The 15,635-nt window shown below is 34.5% G+C and overlaps 3 protein-coding genes across 3 annotated transcripts; 2 read left to right on the top strand and 1 right to left on the bottom strand.

The window, feature by feature from the left end:
* The first annotated feature begins 225 nt into the window (after positions 1 to 225).
* On the top strand, positions 226 to 2,001 carry LOC140056980 (uncharacterized). The gene is made up of 2 exons (XM_072102509.1): positions 226 to 250; positions 721 to 2,001. Exon 2 carries the CDS (start codon positions 733 to 735, stop codon positions 1,603 to 1,605), a length of 873 nt encoding a protein of 290 aa, XP_071958610.1. The 5' UTR covers positions 226 to 250; positions 721 to 732; the 3' UTR covers positions 1,606 to 2,001.
* A 3,617-nt stretch (positions 2,002 to 5,618) lies between these two features.
* Positions 5,619 to 6,293, top strand: LOC140057658 (uncharacterized). The gene has a single exon (XM_072103377.1). It carries the CDS (start codon positions 5,619 to 5,621, stop codon positions 6,291 to 6,293), a length of 675 nt encoding a protein of 224 aa, XP_071959478.1.
* A 3,973-nt stretch (positions 6,294 to 10,266) lies between these two features.
* Positions 10,267 to 15,357, bottom strand: LOC140056532 (uncharacterized). Its single transcript, XM_072101932.1, has 9 exons — positions 15,077 to 15,357; positions 14,480 to 14,586; positions 14,028 to 14,198; positions 13,563 to 13,674; positions 12,889 to 13,052; positions 12,642 to 12,780; positions 12,042 to 12,162; positions 11,490 to 11,627; positions 10,267 to 10,936 (listed from the first exon to the last, which is right to left on the bottom strand). The coding sequence occupies exons 1-9, from the start codon at positions 15,272 to 15,274 to the stop codon at positions 10,800 to 10,802; spliced, it is 1,287 nt and encodes a 428-aa protein (XP_071958033.1). The 5' UTR covers positions 15,275 to 15,357; the 3' UTR covers positions 10,267 to 10,799.
* Positions 15,358 to 15,635: the final 278 nt, after the last annotated feature.

Raw genomic sequence — 15,635 nt, 5'->3', positions numbered from 1 at the left:
GAAAAAAAGAGAAAGGAACTAATATTTTCACCTATAAAACAAAACAAACGGTAAAAACTGTTTCGCGCGTTTACAATTCCAACAACCATGGACCTTTATAGCAACATGGAGGAAATGTATATTTCCTCCATGATAGCAACAACAAAGGAACCGAACGTGTGGCTTACAATTGCACTTTGACCTTGACCGCTGTATGTATTTTTGCAACAATATTTTGGCATGTATTTTAGACAACGTTTTGTAAATTAAGGTTGGTCGTAACGAATGGAAATTTAGGTTTTTTACTTCGCTTTATTGGGCCCACCCCCTTGGCTATAACCTGTAGAGTATACCAGCCTTGGCCGGACGATTACCGTATTACATAATATTATCTAAAATGTAAATGCCTACCAGGCGTAGGCCTTTACCAGTGGTTGTACGCCCTAGTAGTAGGATCTGCTGTAAAACTACCATTGCCTCCGGGGCACTACACTATTGGATGGCATGCTAGGCTATAGGCCTATAATAAAATAGTAGGCCTAGGTCTACATGTACAAACTAATTAGTGTTTATGTGTTTAATGGTAATTAGGAATTTTACACTTTTTAGATATTTTCTATTGCTTCATCTTTTCAATCTAAATTTGAAACAAGTTTTAGAATTTAAATTGGAAAGAAATAGGGTGTAAACATGTTAAGTAAATATTTAAATGTAAACTATTTTATTAAATTTGCATTTCAGATCTGGTATCATATGTCTCAAGTACGTATTTGTCTTTGGGCTCTTCCTCGTAGTGTATCTACATCGTTTACGGTGTGCATGGGAAATCTAGAAGATGTACAAATTATCAACCAGCCGTATCTCAGTGCTTTCCTTGTAGGTTCCGGTGGAGAGGGGACGATTGACACACGCGTGACGAGGAAGATAAAAGAAACAACAGGCAAATTAGTTATGAATTTTGAGGAGACATGGGATTCCGAAGTTTGCTGCTATGAGTATATTAAAGAAAACATACTTGAAGCAGAATATCCAGATAAGAAAGTAGTTTTTGTAAAAGATATGCCTTACGCAGGTACCAAACGATTAGATATGCTACCAAAGTGTTATCGGCATGCATTTTTAATTCGTAGACCAGAAAGAGTATGTATTTCTTTGAAGGATACATATTCCAAAATGAACAGACTGGAAGATGGTAGGATGAATATCGAAAAAGGTTTCGATGTCTTTCCGGAACTCTATGCATTTCGAGAAAGTTTAATATTGTACGAGCATCTGATAAAAACAGGAATCGAACCGAATCCGTTCATTATAGATGCTGATGATCTGCTAGAAAATCCTGAATCTATACTTCGTCAGTTTTGTCAATTTGCCGGCATAACATATACTGATAAACTGTTACAGTGGAAGGGAGGCAAAGAAATACAAAAGCACTGGAAATCGTCTGAAGAAATTCTAAAGTGGGGTGATCTTGGTGGATGGCATAAGAATACATTCTCTAGCACAAACTTCCAAAAACCTGCACCCGTTCCTATTAGATCAGAGATACCTGAAGACGTACAAGAATGTATAGATTTCAGCCTTCCTTTCTATAGAAAAATGTATGAACTACGAGCTAAAATATATTGACACCACGTTTCTAAGCCCATCTGACAATAATCACAGTGCGTGCTGTTACACACAAAATATACCATAGCCCTTCATTAATAGAGATTGTACATTTGTATTATTAAATTGATTATTGGGTTCTTTTATTGATTTACTCAGCAAACTAGCAACAACACCCATTGATCATAAAGTAATAAGTAATTGATAAATACGTAAAATAAAAGCTTATCACCTCGTAAATAAAAAAAAAATAAGAAGACCAGAACGAACTTGAAAAGAGGTATTGGAAGTTTTTGAAAATGTTATCAATTCATATTCTGAGAGCCAGCATTTTACAATGCTGCTGTAAATACATATTTCCTTCCAGTAGGACTTTACTTGCTTAAATAAAACACTGATCAATTTGTCTCCGTAAAAGAGAGATTAAAAGTTGTAACAGAATAAACGTCTTCTTCTTAACCTAGGCAGAGGTTTAGATAGTGTAACTAAATTCGGGCATGAAAACCCCGCAAACTCGAGTCACCCCTTGTAAAAATGAATAAAATATCATAAAAGAAAAATAATGATAATGATTTAAAAACTACAAAACAAAAATAAATAAAATGAAGAAGAAATAAACTTAAACAATCAAAGTTGATTACTGTCACCACACTAACTAGTTCCGCAATAATCAACATGATATTGTGATAACTCATAGAGGATTTCAGCCATATACTATTTCTTTTCATAAACACTGTATTATATTTAATTAAGTTTCTCTTTTGTATATTTTGATTAAGATAGGACCACAATGTAAAACAGATACACTGTTATCTGATTGTTTTATCCTGTATAAATATATTATTTATTATTATTATACAGGTTCTAGACGTAGTTTAGGAAAAATATTTTGGCGCATATGTAGAACGGTGACATGGCAACTTGTTAAAACATTTCACGGCAATTAAAAAAAAACTCACGTCAATTAAAAACAAGGCCAACAGCCATTAAGTCGCGTGCTACAATGCATAGTGATACCGGACCGACAGACAGACCGACAGACAGAGAGACCGACCAACCGACATAGTGAACTATACTGACCGAAATTACTGAACATGTTTAAAAATGTTGAAATGTTTAAAAACATTTATTTTTTTTAATTTACACGTGCGTAGCCTGTCACTTTCGACGTGCTCGTATAACGTAATTTCGAGTTGAAAAGTAAGTCAAGAAAACAGAAATCGGGCAAAAAGAGTGCGCAATAACATTTAACGCGCAGTGCGCGCGCAAAAATATGCGCACTCATGGCAATTTTGTAAACGCTTAAAATTGCCTGAAATGTACTCTTATTTCATCGAAAATAAATTTTGAAAATGTTAAGCGCGCGTACGCATGCGTTACATGCGCTACGCACGTAATTGTATTGCCATGATGATTTATGCCCTGAAATTTATGAGTACCAAATTTTATTTAATTGTGATTCATGGTTGTGAAGATAATGATTACAAACGTGATTTCGTTAAATCGTGCGTAGACCGCGTAATTTTTTATTGCGCACCGTGAAAACATAACCACATTGATTCCTGGCCATAAGGAATATACTGTGAAAAATTGACCTAGCTAGATTAAACTGATATCAAGATAAGGTCAGAAAGCGATAAAACGCATAGTGATACCGGACCGACAGACAGACAGACCGACAGACAGACCGACCGACCGACATAGTGAACTATAGAGTCGCTTCCACGCGACTAAAAACGAAAATTGTCTATTTTTACCTTACAGTAAATTTTTATAAATAAATAATGTTGAATCGATCTCCTTAAAGTTTAAGCTATCAGGCTAAGCCTGGTCCCTAGCGATGTATACGCCATTGATCGTCGGCTAGACCTAGCTAGTAGCTAGACAAAATCAGAATGTCATAAATTATAAAAGTGTATCAAATCCGTTTTGATGGTTACCCATGCGGGGGTGCGGACGCACCATGCCCCCAAAAGGGCAAAAGGGTTGCTTATGCCTCTGGGTCTGAGATTTTCAAAGTATAGTCCTAAATGTAGTTTATGAAGACCTGCAGCTTCAGTTTTCAAAATATTTTTAACTCGGCCCCAACCATGATGGGGCTGATCCTGAAGACATACATTTTGTTTCATATTTCGAAGTTTAAGTCTAATTTCCGGGGACCAAACCTAACTAAGCTCTATTTTTCAAAATGTAATTAGCTCCATCCCAACCATGCATGGTGGGCTTATAATTTCGTTTCACATATCAATGTATAAATGCAATTTCCGGGGACCTATAGCAGCTCAATGTCTCAAAATGTTCTTAGCTCAGCCCTAACTATTGTAGGGCTTGTCCTGAAGACCGTATATATATTTTTTATATTTCGAAGTATATATACGTCCAATTTCCGGGCACCTAACAACTCTGTGTTCCAAAATGTTCTCATCTGGACTTATGTATACTTATAATTTCGTTTCATATATCAATGTATAAATAAAAAAGTTCTTACAGATCAGCCCCCGCTCTATTTTTCAAAATTAACTTATAGATCAGCCTCATGAGAGGTTGTTATAGTCCCGAATTAATTATCACACCATTATATCACTTTGCCGTTACTTGCAAATGGCTAAATTTCAAATGACACAAATGATAACTAACCAATCAAATTGCGAGAATACAAACAGGTGTGTAATTATACAATTTGATACAGCGGAAACAAGACGACGTTTTTTAAAATATTTAATTTGTCGTTTGTTGATTACAAAAAAAAACTTTTCATTTCATATCGTATGGTCGTTCCTGTAATGTAATGGCAGAATTATTATTTTTTTTTATTACAAAATAACTGGACGTGACCCGTACCATCATTAATTTGTACCAGTTAATTTGGCATGGAATAAAACAATGGCACAATATACAATATTGTAATAAACTTAAATGAGGTTTCGGACAATTCTTATTTCTCTCTTTTTCCCTATCACTATAACTGGAAGTAATCAAAGTAATCCAACTTTTAAAAAAAATGTTTTTTTGTATAATTAGCTGTTTGAGTACAAAAACTTCAGATCGTTTAGGCCTACGATGTTTCAAGTACGTATTTGTCTTTGGACCGTCCACGTAGTGTCTCTACTGCTTTAACGGTTTCTATGAGCAATCTAGAAGATGTACAGATTATTAACCAGCCATGACTTATGAAAGAAGATGGAACCCCAAAGACTGTTCTTACAAATACATGAAAGAAAACATACTCGAGGCAGAATATCCAAACAAGAAATGTAATCACCAAGCAACTAGATATGCTACCAATTTTTAATTCGCAGGCCTGAAAAATATTCACATTTATGAAGGATGCACAATCTTGGATGAATAGACTAGAAGACTGTAGGCTTTAGAATCGTAAACGGCTTTCCGAATCTTACGCATTTTGAGAAAGTTTACAGTTGTACGAGTATCTGATTAAAACAGGAAACGAACCGAAGCATTTTATTATGTATGCTGATGATTTGCTTAAAATCTTGAATCTATACTACGTCAGTTTTGTAAATACTGATCAACTATTAAAGTGGGAAAGAGGCAAAGAAATTGGTAAAGACTGAAATCGTCAGAAGAAATCCTGAAGTAGGGTGATGGCATGAGACAACATATTATCACAATTATAACATAGCAAACCAGTATATTGATGTTCAGAATACTACTGTGCACAAATCCAATGGAAAATACAATTATGACCCTATCCACTCCAAGTTATCGAGGATATCTTGTCACACATGTTAAATGTGAAAGTCTTTACAAATGTGCGCCGGCTGCAATGATGGTTTCTTAAACTGCAAAAACTGGACAAGCATCGGTGTAACGATAATTAATAGTGCCCTCTGGAATATGACATCCGGGGTAATACGTTGGAATTTAGTTTAGTTTACTCTGAATAAAACTATTACAATTGTTGATATTATATACAGAAGACTATTTATTAAGATAGAATTAACCATTTAAAAATGTATTACCGTTTTTTTTATTTGCCGCACTGATTTACTTTATCTGTTGTATAAAACAGAATGTCTCAAGTTCGTATTTGTCTTTGGGCCGTTCTTCGTAGTGTCTCTACTACGTTTGCTGTTTCTATGAGCAATCTAGAAGATGTACAAATTATCAACCAGCCTTATATCAGTGCCTTACTTGTAGGCCCTGATAATGAGCGTACGATTACCTCAAGAGTACAGAGGAACTTAAAAGAAACAACAAGCGCTTTAGCTACATATTGCGAGGAGACATGGGATTCCGAAGTTTGCTGTTATCAATATATTAACGAAAACATATTGGAAGCAGAATATCCAGGCAAAAAAGTTGTTTTTGTAAAAGATATGTCTCATGCAATTATCAAACAGCTAGATATGCTACCAAAGGGCTATCGACATGCATTTATAATTCGCAGGCCAGAAAGAGTTTTCAGTTCTATAAAGGATGCACATTTAAAGATGAATAGACTGGAAGATGGCTTTCCGAATCTGTACGCATTCCGAGAAAGTTTGCTGTTGTATGACCATCTGATAAAAACAGGAATCGAAGCGAAGCCTTTTATTATGGATGCCGATGATCTTCTAGAAAATCCTGAATGTATACTTCGTCAGTTTTGTCAATTTTCCGGCATAAGTTATACTGATCAATTGTTAGAGTGGAAGGGAGGAAAGCAAGTCCGAAAATGCTGGAAATCTTCAGAAGAAATTATATAGTGGGCTGATCTTGGAGGCTGGCATAAGAATACATATTCTATCACACACTTTCAAAAACCTGCACCTGTTCCTCTAATATCGGAGATACCTGAAGACGTACAAGAATGTATAGATTTCAGCCTTCCTTTCTATAGAAAATGTATGAACTACGAGCCAAAACCAACTGAGACGAATTACCACATTGATATTAATATTATCATATACAGAATAAGAAATAATTGGGTGATGGATAAGTAATTTGCTAATCAGATAATAAGAAGTAAGTAACTTGGACCATTGAAAAATACAGTATAATTAATCATATTGTCAATAAAAGGGACCTAGATACCACTATTCGGATGGACACATAAGTTAATATGTTGATATATTACCATTACCATTGTTGTTTGTATGCTTTTACAATATTTGAAATAATTGAAGAACAGGTAATGACCGCTGCATTTTTAGCTTGGCTGTTAAAGTATCAGTCGTGGCGGTTGGTTTATCTGACGGAGACCTGGGGCTCCAGAAAGTCCGATGATATAAATTTAAGGGTAGTTTTAGTCACTTTTAAAGATGAAAATCATTAATTGGGCACACTCAGTAAAGTATTTGTTTTTTTTTTGTCAAAAAGAAGTATCATAATTGTATTCATGACAAACATGATCAAGCCTCCTCGACGAGGTGGTGGTTGGGTGAGGGGCTTGTTGACAGGGTGGGGATCTCTCTCCTACGCTGGCGCCACCACTGAAGGCAATGCATAGGTTTACCTTGATATCAGAATTAGTAGTATATTCTATAGTTCTATGTAGAACGTTATAATTTTTATTTAATTCTTTGATTTTGCTTGATGGTAGCGTTCACAAAAAAATAAAAAACAATCATATACTGTAGAAAAAAACCAACAAAACAAAGAAATGTAACATCAAATATAAATTTGCCTCTCTATTTCTAGATTTTAATGTTTTCTATACAACATATATTATAATAGCTTAAGATATATTTAGATGTTTAACTATTTCATTTAAATTGTAAAGGAATTTAAAGTATTTTAATTATAATTGTATACCTCTTTTAATTTTTAATTTTGATGTATGAGCCACTTGTAATGACAGTAATTCATTTCGCTTTTTGGTTAACCATTCATTTTGAGTTTACACTTTCTTTTCTTTTGTTTTATGTATTTGTTCTTTTCTGACGAAATAAAACAAGCAGTCCCCCGGGAACAATTTTAAAAGAGTATCTGTGATTTATTAATATCCGAATAGTAATTATCTTCTATGAATGCAATTTCCTCTGATTCCTTTAACCAGCAGCCCTTCCATATTTCTTTATGCTATAAACGAGGTTCATTTCATGTTTTTGTTTTGGGTGCACGACGCTTTCTATGAAGTTTGGGATTACTGTCTAGATCTAATTCCCTCAAGCTTTCAGGCCTTTCTAACAATAGCTTCATCTATATTATTGAAATTTTTATCTGTTCGGAGTTCTTTGATAATTTAATTCTATTCTAAAATTTGGATTGCTGAAGTGCGTCTTAAGATATATTTCAGACCATAAAGCTGTTCACCTACGTAAAGAGCAAACACGTAGCTGAACAATTCCATTTGACTCCAATTATGCGGGCTTAAAGTGCTTCGCAATTGTAAAATTCTACTGAAACTATTTTCGCGAACTGTCCACCGTGTTGGTCACAGAACTCTTATCCCGTGTGCTGCTATTATTGATGTCGGCTTAAATTTCCCCACCAAGATGCCTTCTCGTTTAGGAGGAAATTTGATATCTTAAGTAGTATCCATGGCATCTGATGATAAGTTTGAACTCTTTGTCAAATCTTTCACTGCCAAACTCAAAGCATGACTAATACCACAATGAGTGAAATGTGCATTTGGTTGCTCTGACGCTATCTGTACCGCCACTCCCTTATACTATTATTAGGTCACCTGCGTCGTAGCATTTCCCCTATAATGTTCGTAGACAGGCTCATTCTTGTAAGTCTGTCTTTGATAGGAGCTGTTATTGTATTATCCTTGATATTGAGGTTTTCAAAAAAGCCTAGAAACTCCTTCCGATTCAGATCTTCATTGACCAACGGGTGCATATTGTAAGATGCTTTTTTTTATTGGATACCGTACACCCCCGTGCATTCGTCTGCAACTATTGAGAAAAACAACCCACTGTGAATTGCTTTGGCAACACGACGTACCATTTTGGATGTCCTGTGATACATATCAGTTTTTGTCCTTGATACTGTTCCTTTTCACAACGACCTTGAATTTTGTTTGTATATTCTAAATAAAATTTCTTCTTTCATGTTAATTCAATTGTCTTCAAAGCCAATAAAATGCTGCGTCTGATCTTAAGAAATTGCAGATCCTTTTATAGTGATGGAAAGGCTCTTTTATATAAGACCATTATTTGGTATAACCTTGAGTTCTGCACTTTTCACTTCTTAATTATTAAGTTTTACCCTGATTATGACGCTAATAACCTTGGTCTTCTGTGTGACCATAGGGTGCTTTACAAGATTATGAACTCCGATTATGACTGTAATTTAATTTCTCTTTTGTTAGCTTTCATGTACCTTGACGTATTTCTGAAAAATCATTTTTTCCGAAAAATTGTTGGAAAGCATTCTGCTAAGTATACACTTTCAAAATAGTTTCATCATAGTAAAAAATAATCCTATTGGTTTTTAGAATCGATAATTGGTGACGTCACAAGATTATTGAAATATCGAGTTACAAGTAATGGGCACTGAAATAAATAGTGTATTATTACACGGATGTGTCTTCACATAGCCAGAGATGGAAGCAGACAGTTATTGGTCAATATTGTACAACGTGTTACATACTTAGATACCGCATTTTATATATATATTTTATAAAGCATTTTATGGTCAATATTGTACAACGTGTTACATACTATTTTTGTTACACCAAATACAACAATTATATTATTTCTAAGTCACATTGTACCTTTCTGTTGTTATTTGAATGTCAATGATATCCATGTCAAAGTGACGTATAGAGTTGGCTTTATAAATCTAACTACAATAATGGGTCTAAAACATTACCATCAAATCACATAATTCTGTATACAATAAAATTAGAATATATTTCTTATAATGTAAATGGCACATAAGCCTATATTACACATAGTTAGACTACCTACAGTATGAGCAGTTCACAATTCCATGTGGCGGTCAAATATATAACCTTTTTATAATTCATAATAAATCACATTAATTCAAAATAAATTACTATTCAATCGGATCCCCAACGAATTTTGTGTTTTGATTGAGTTCAAGTTCAAGTTTAAAAAACATTTATTTATTCAACAATGGCATTATACAGTATAATATAATTATAGGTGTGTACATAAATGAAAACATAGTAATAAGCCATCATTTGGGGTCTTCTCTAGAAGAAAACAAGTTTCTTGTCTCGAGAAAGACCCCAGAAACAATAGACATACATTTAAACTAATACAATTTACTACATAAAATAATAAATAAAAACAAAAAAACGATGAAATAAAAATAGATACTTTCAGTGTACTACAATGAGGTGTTCCAAAAGGTGGCAAAAAATGAGCCACATGCATTTCTGGTCACACAATGATAAAAATCAAATACACAGAAATAATAAAATTGAGGTCATAAGTCAAAGATGAATTTTAGAAATTTGACAACATACAGCATGCTCCAAATATTTATAAAACACAATGTTTAAACTTTCCTTTTATATTAGCACACAAGGGCACTTTTTAGTCGCGTGCGACGTGACTCTGCAGCTCACCATGTCGGTCGGTAAACACTAACCTAAATTTGAGCACGCAACTGCAGCCAAGTATATGTCCTTGTTTGACATAGGGAACTGGACTAAGGCCTATGGACCAGTTTCTATTAAAAAATCACAAGACAACAGGTTTCTTTGAAATCGGTTTTATAAAAATATTGCGTTGTAGCTAAAAATTGCAAGGAAATATGGTATTTAAATCAATCTCTTCTGTTTATTATATCATTTTTTGCCTTTAACTGAGCCATATTCATCTGAAATGTTTGTGTACCTTTTTTTTTATGTGAATGTGATTTTCAAATTTACATTTAAATTCAGTAGGCATCTTTGAGACTGAAATTGTGATCGTGTAAAATACAGTACATAATCAAAATAGTATATGAATTAAACTTTGAAGCGTAATATTCTCAACATACATACTGTGTAAGGTAAAGAATATGGAGTAGAACATTAAGAATAGTTAAAGATATCTGCTGCCTAGTATGAACATGAATAGACTAGATGCATTTTTGTTGACCTTGCTATCCTTTTCTGTCAGCTAAGCATGTGTTTACACAGTTATCTTCCTTTCAGCAATTAACTGTGGTTTACCTTTTAAGCCCATCACAACAAAAATAAACACAAAAATATATTTTGTATTCGTTATTTTGCAACTCCTACAACCATGTAATTCCTAATTGAGTTTATGACTATGACCTCGGATTGCAATTCTCATCTAAGAATGTGTTTACACGCCGACCACTTCAACCTGCTTGTTGACCTCTGAGTAATGCATATTCACCAAGTACTTAGTCATGTCCACATTCATTTTACTGAGTTCCCTGAGATAGTCTTCTTCCGCTTTGTTCCTTGCTTCTTCAAGATCTAAAACAATGAAGTAAACAATACAGTTAAAAGAAAAATATTTTTTCTAAAACATTTTCAGTACATACCCCAAATTACAAGAAATATATGTATAAATAAGAGTAGATAATATATCTGCAAAAACACAAAATAATCTGCATACCAGGAAGATGCCCACATTCAATTGGTTGGTACTGTAGGTCTACACTAGGCCCAGGAACTACTAGACCCAAAACTAGTGTACAGGATTCTTTGTTAAGAAACAAGCAGATTTGATTTTTTCTCCTTTTATTTTTCGCTGGAGGCAATTCCACTGTCTAGAGTAGTGTAATAAATTTACCTTTAGATAGGCCCAGTCTCCTTCAGCTGATTGTACACATGCCTAGGGCTATGCACAGTACACAGTAGTTACATGGTCTTATGTGCAAAATGCTAAAAGGTGAAATTCCCTTTTTTTTTATAGAAACATTAATGGTGCTTTTGGGTTTTTTAAGCCAAGTGCAAAATGTACAACAGTAACTTTACTTTCTGGGTACTATGTGAAAAAAGAACAAACATATTGAAATGGATATACCTAGTTGAGTTTGCATGTCCAGCTGGGTAATTTCCACATTATGCTGGTGATCTAGGCTAGCTAGTTGCAGGTCATGGTCTTGTGTCATTCTGTCTAGAGCTTGAGCATGTTGGTGATTGGATACTTGCATTTCATGCTCTGTAAAGGCAAAACAAAAATAGTGGTGAATGACGGCCATTATTTCAAAGGATAAAGATTATAGTACAGATTTAAATGATTATTATACCAGGTTCTACAGTACAGTTGTGAGTAATCAGACAGACAAACAGACACACGATCAACTACATATACTTCCTTGGCGGAGGTAAATAAGCCAAATGCTAAATCAAAACGATAAAGTAAAACAGCCAGAAAAATTAGCAGAGCTTTCAGGCAGTAGGCCTTTATCAGTGAGAGTACTTGAGACAAAATTGAGAATTTTATATATACACTGTTTATAAACTTTTCTAATGTAGGCTAATACAGTAGTATTGATAAAGAATAAACAATGTACAATCTTCATTTACTAAACTCTGGAATATTACTGAGCATTAAATGCTCTTAAGTTCTTACTTAATTTGGTTCTTGATTCATCCCGTTGAAGTTTGAACTGATTCAGTCTCTGCTCGCGTTCCTCAACCTCTGTGCTCAGTCTCAGCTGTGTTCGTGATTTGATGGCATTGTCTTGCATATTCTAATTGCGACAAATAGAAAATAATTTTTATTTAGGCAAATTACCGATTTAGAATATTCGTTCACAATAACTAGGAAATTTAGGGTCAGGGTGGTTACCCGTCCTAAAAGAACCCTCTTTACAATGAAAACCTTTCTAGTACAATTCTGGTAATTTTGATACGCTATGCCTATCGAAAGGATTGCCTACTGTATGGATACGTGCACAAATGTGTATAACTGTACTGTACAAATTCTCTCAAGTAAAGATACCCGCCCTATCTTTGTTTTGTTGACAATAGTTTTTATACTGTATATTATCTAATATTAGAGAACGTGGGGGAAGGCTGGTTTTAGGTCAAATCATACTTTTGTATTTTTGTACTTTTTTTCCATATGTCTGTAGTTAGGCCGAATCTCTGTTGTAATTACGGACGTTCAGTAGTACTTGAGAACCTCAACTTTACAGTAGGCAAACCTTTTCAAATGTGGTTACTGTACCTGCAGCTGTGAGCTAGCCTGATACCCTCGGTACACAACCTTATTGATTTCAAAGCCAATACGTTCAGCCCTTTGAACAAGCTGTGGGTAGCATTTAAGACAGCTTAAATCACTGCTCTGTCCAAGAAAAGCTGTATAACTGAAGAAAAAAAAATTGTACAAAAATGGGCAACAAATGAGCTCTGGAGGAAAGCTTATCTTGCATGAATAAATTTGCCTATAAATGAAAAACGGGTTTTATGCTTACGTAAGGTTGGATGCAAATGCCACCATGTCAGCACATAAAGCATTGATGATGTCTGCGATTGGGTCATGGGTCAATGTAAGCATGGTAACAGGATCTTTTAACTCGTAAAATATCATGACCTTCAAGGTCAAAGTTGTGTCATCCTTAGTCCTGACATCAGTTACCTAGAAAAGAAAATATATTATATCTAAAATAATTAGCAAGTAATAAAGATATTTGTCCACTGCCATATACAGTATTACGATCGAGTGGGTATTTGGGCCTGGGTATGAATTTAGCATAAATTAGGGGGAGGGGGTGGGATAAATACTCGATAATATAAACATGATTTCATGTACATAGTATAGACCTAGACCTACTGGTACAAGGTGGAAGAGTAGATTAAATGTTTGGAAAGATAAATTGTGGTGGTTGGGAAAAGAAACAACAGATTTAGTTATCTCACTCGTGATGTTCCTTTCTGTCACAGAGATAGTGTAAAGATCCAGTCAGACGTCATACCATACAGTACCACCATCAAAGTTCCAGTTCTCCATATATCAAGCCTACTACAGTAGTTCTATTCCGTCTTATTTTCTCATGTTACAATTATTGTATATTCTTTATTATCAATGGGCAATTTTTTGATTGCCTATACATACTGTACTACAATTTAATATATTACTTTTACGTACATTGTAGTACATATTCTCTGGAATGATTGTCAGTTTAGTGAACTTGCGTTGGTATGCTACGATTTTTGTCCTGTCAGTATCTGATGGTCCATGCCAGGTAAACTCATGCAGCCTAAAGTTTCAGAAAATTCAAAGAGTTGAGCAGATGGTACAAATCAATGTAGACCACTGGGTTGACAGATTGTCAGGGCCTTTGATGTGAACAAGTAAATTACAACTTAAGGAAAATCCTTAAACATAAGTTAGTTTTGAAGGGAAGCATTCATGTTTGAATGGTGATAATGCAGTGGCGTAACGCAGAGGACAAAAGCCCATAGTTTAGCCCTCTTAACACTAGTTGTATTGGGGCTGATTATGCTCTGGAGCTGCTTATGCTTTGGGGCTCGATGTTTAGCCAGTGACCTCTCCACTGACCATATGACTAGAGAGCTTTTTTCAAAATTTGTGTTTTGTTTTATTACTTACCACTCCTCTGCTTCCGGAATGAACACTAGGGGGCCTTTAACTAGTCTTCTTGTGACAACATTGTCCTTTGCTTTTTTGTATACAACAAGCAGCTGAGTAGCATCCAATATGACTGCATTTTTCACAGTTATATCATTATGAAGATATGGGTTTAAGAACACCTGACAGGGTCTGTTGAGAAAAAAAAATTGCAGATGTTATTCTAAACATGCTCTGATTGGTCAATAGTTTTAGCTTTGTAAGTTATACTACCGTACATAATATATATAGTAGAAATTTTCTTAACAGTAGTAGAATTTTACTCAATTCAATGTACGAAGACATCATAGAAAAAAAATCTGAGCATTTTGAACAAAAATTAATTTAGCTTGTAATCAGTTGTTTACCAGTCATTGAGTAAATTGCATACAATTTTATTTGCAACAAAAATATGAGAATTTAATGTTGATTACCCAGGTTTATGTTTAACAAGACCATCTTTGTCATGGATCACCAGATACTCTTTTTGCGTAGCCGTGTAATGTCTCAAAAAAGTTAGACGTTTCTTATACAAAAAAACCTGTTCATAAAAAAAAGACACAAAACTAAAACAATATTTAATATCATTTTTTATTTAAACTGCCTGAGATACATTTTGATATTGAAAAGTCAGGACGATATATAGAAAACAAGCAATGTATAGGCCTACATTTCTTATTTCTTTAGTACATAATCTTTAATTACTATTATAGTATAGTATACTATTCAGTATTCCCCTTTTCACTGCTGAAGCAGTTTGGGCAAGACTCAGTCTAGCTTAGCCTAATCAGTAGGCTACTGCACCATACGTTTTCTCGTTAGATATGATGTTTAATATAGTGTAGGCTAGGCCCACATTGTGAAAGTATCAAGCCTACCCGGCCAGCTAGGTAGACTAGAGCTAGGCCAGGGGGAGGGGTCTACTACTAGACTCCAGATTATAAATAGAAGAAGGCCTACCCTAGCGGCGTCTGAAATCTTTGAATATTTTACAATAAAACATAAATTAACTTTATTAAAAGTAAACTAACCCTTTGTGGTCCTACTATAAGCTCTGCTTTACCTAAATTGTCAATAACTATAGCTTGGCGGCCCTCAGGTACGGTTTTATACTTCATTTTTGCTGACGAACTCCGAACAAATGCATGTAGGAAGTACTGTACGAAAGAGATGTGTTGTTGTTTGAGTCTTGCGCTATAAATAGATATGACATCATCGATGTTGGACATTTTTTTTATCGATGACACCGCAACAACCAATCAACTTCAAGCACATGTTTTCATTACAGTAATAACAATTAAATACTGTATATGTGTATTGTATGTTTGTGATGTATTGTCCACGTAGTGTTTTCCTTCTACACTTTCAGAAAATTAGGTAATTAAGTTACAAAGCCTAGGTAAAAACATTTGCGAGTGTTGCGAGAAACATAAAATCGTTTCAAAAGCAGTTTAAGCCACCTTTTGTTGTTTTGATAAAATGGATAATATGACAATAAAATACCCCTAAAAGAATCAATTAATTTAGACTAAACGTATCAATCTAGACTTCATCCCTCTAAGGTGTACAGTAAAAATCACATACATTTTA

The sequence above is a fragment of the Antedon mediterranea genome, chromosome 8, assembly GCF_964355755.1.
Source record: "Antedon mediterranea chromosome 8, ecAntMedi1.1, whole genome shotgun sequence".
NCBI classification, from domain to species: domain Eukaryota; kingdom Metazoa; phylum Echinodermata; class Crinoidea; order Comatulida; family Antedonidae; genus Antedon; species Antedon mediterranea.
This window is presented reverse-complemented; position numbering and strand designations above follow the sequence as displayed.

What these genes read in the sequence shown, in the direction of transcription:
- LOC140056980 (XM_072102509.1), top strand. Translation starts at nt 733, where the DNA reads ATGTCTCAAGTACGTATTTGTCTTTGGGCTCTTCCTCGTAGTGTATCT.
- LOC140057658 (XM_072103377.1), top strand. Translation starts at nt 5,619, where the DNA reads ATGTCTCAAGTTCGTATTTGTCTTTGGGCCGTTCTTCGTAGTGTCTCT.
- LOC140056532 (XM_072101932.1), bottom strand. Translation starts at nt 15,274, where the DNA reads ATGTCCAACATCGATGATGTCATATCTATTTATAGCGCAAGACTCAAA. An exon ending in CTTGTTAAACATAAACCTGG is followed by an intron (nt 14,199 to 14,479) that starts GTAATCAACATT and finishes TTTTCTCAACAG; the next exon opens with ACCCTGTCAGGTGTTCTTAA. An exon ending in GCATTTGCATCCAACCTTAC is followed by an intron (nt 12,781 to 12,888) that starts GTAAGCATAAAA and finishes TTTTTTCTTCAG; the next exon opens with TTATACAGCTTTTCTTGGAC.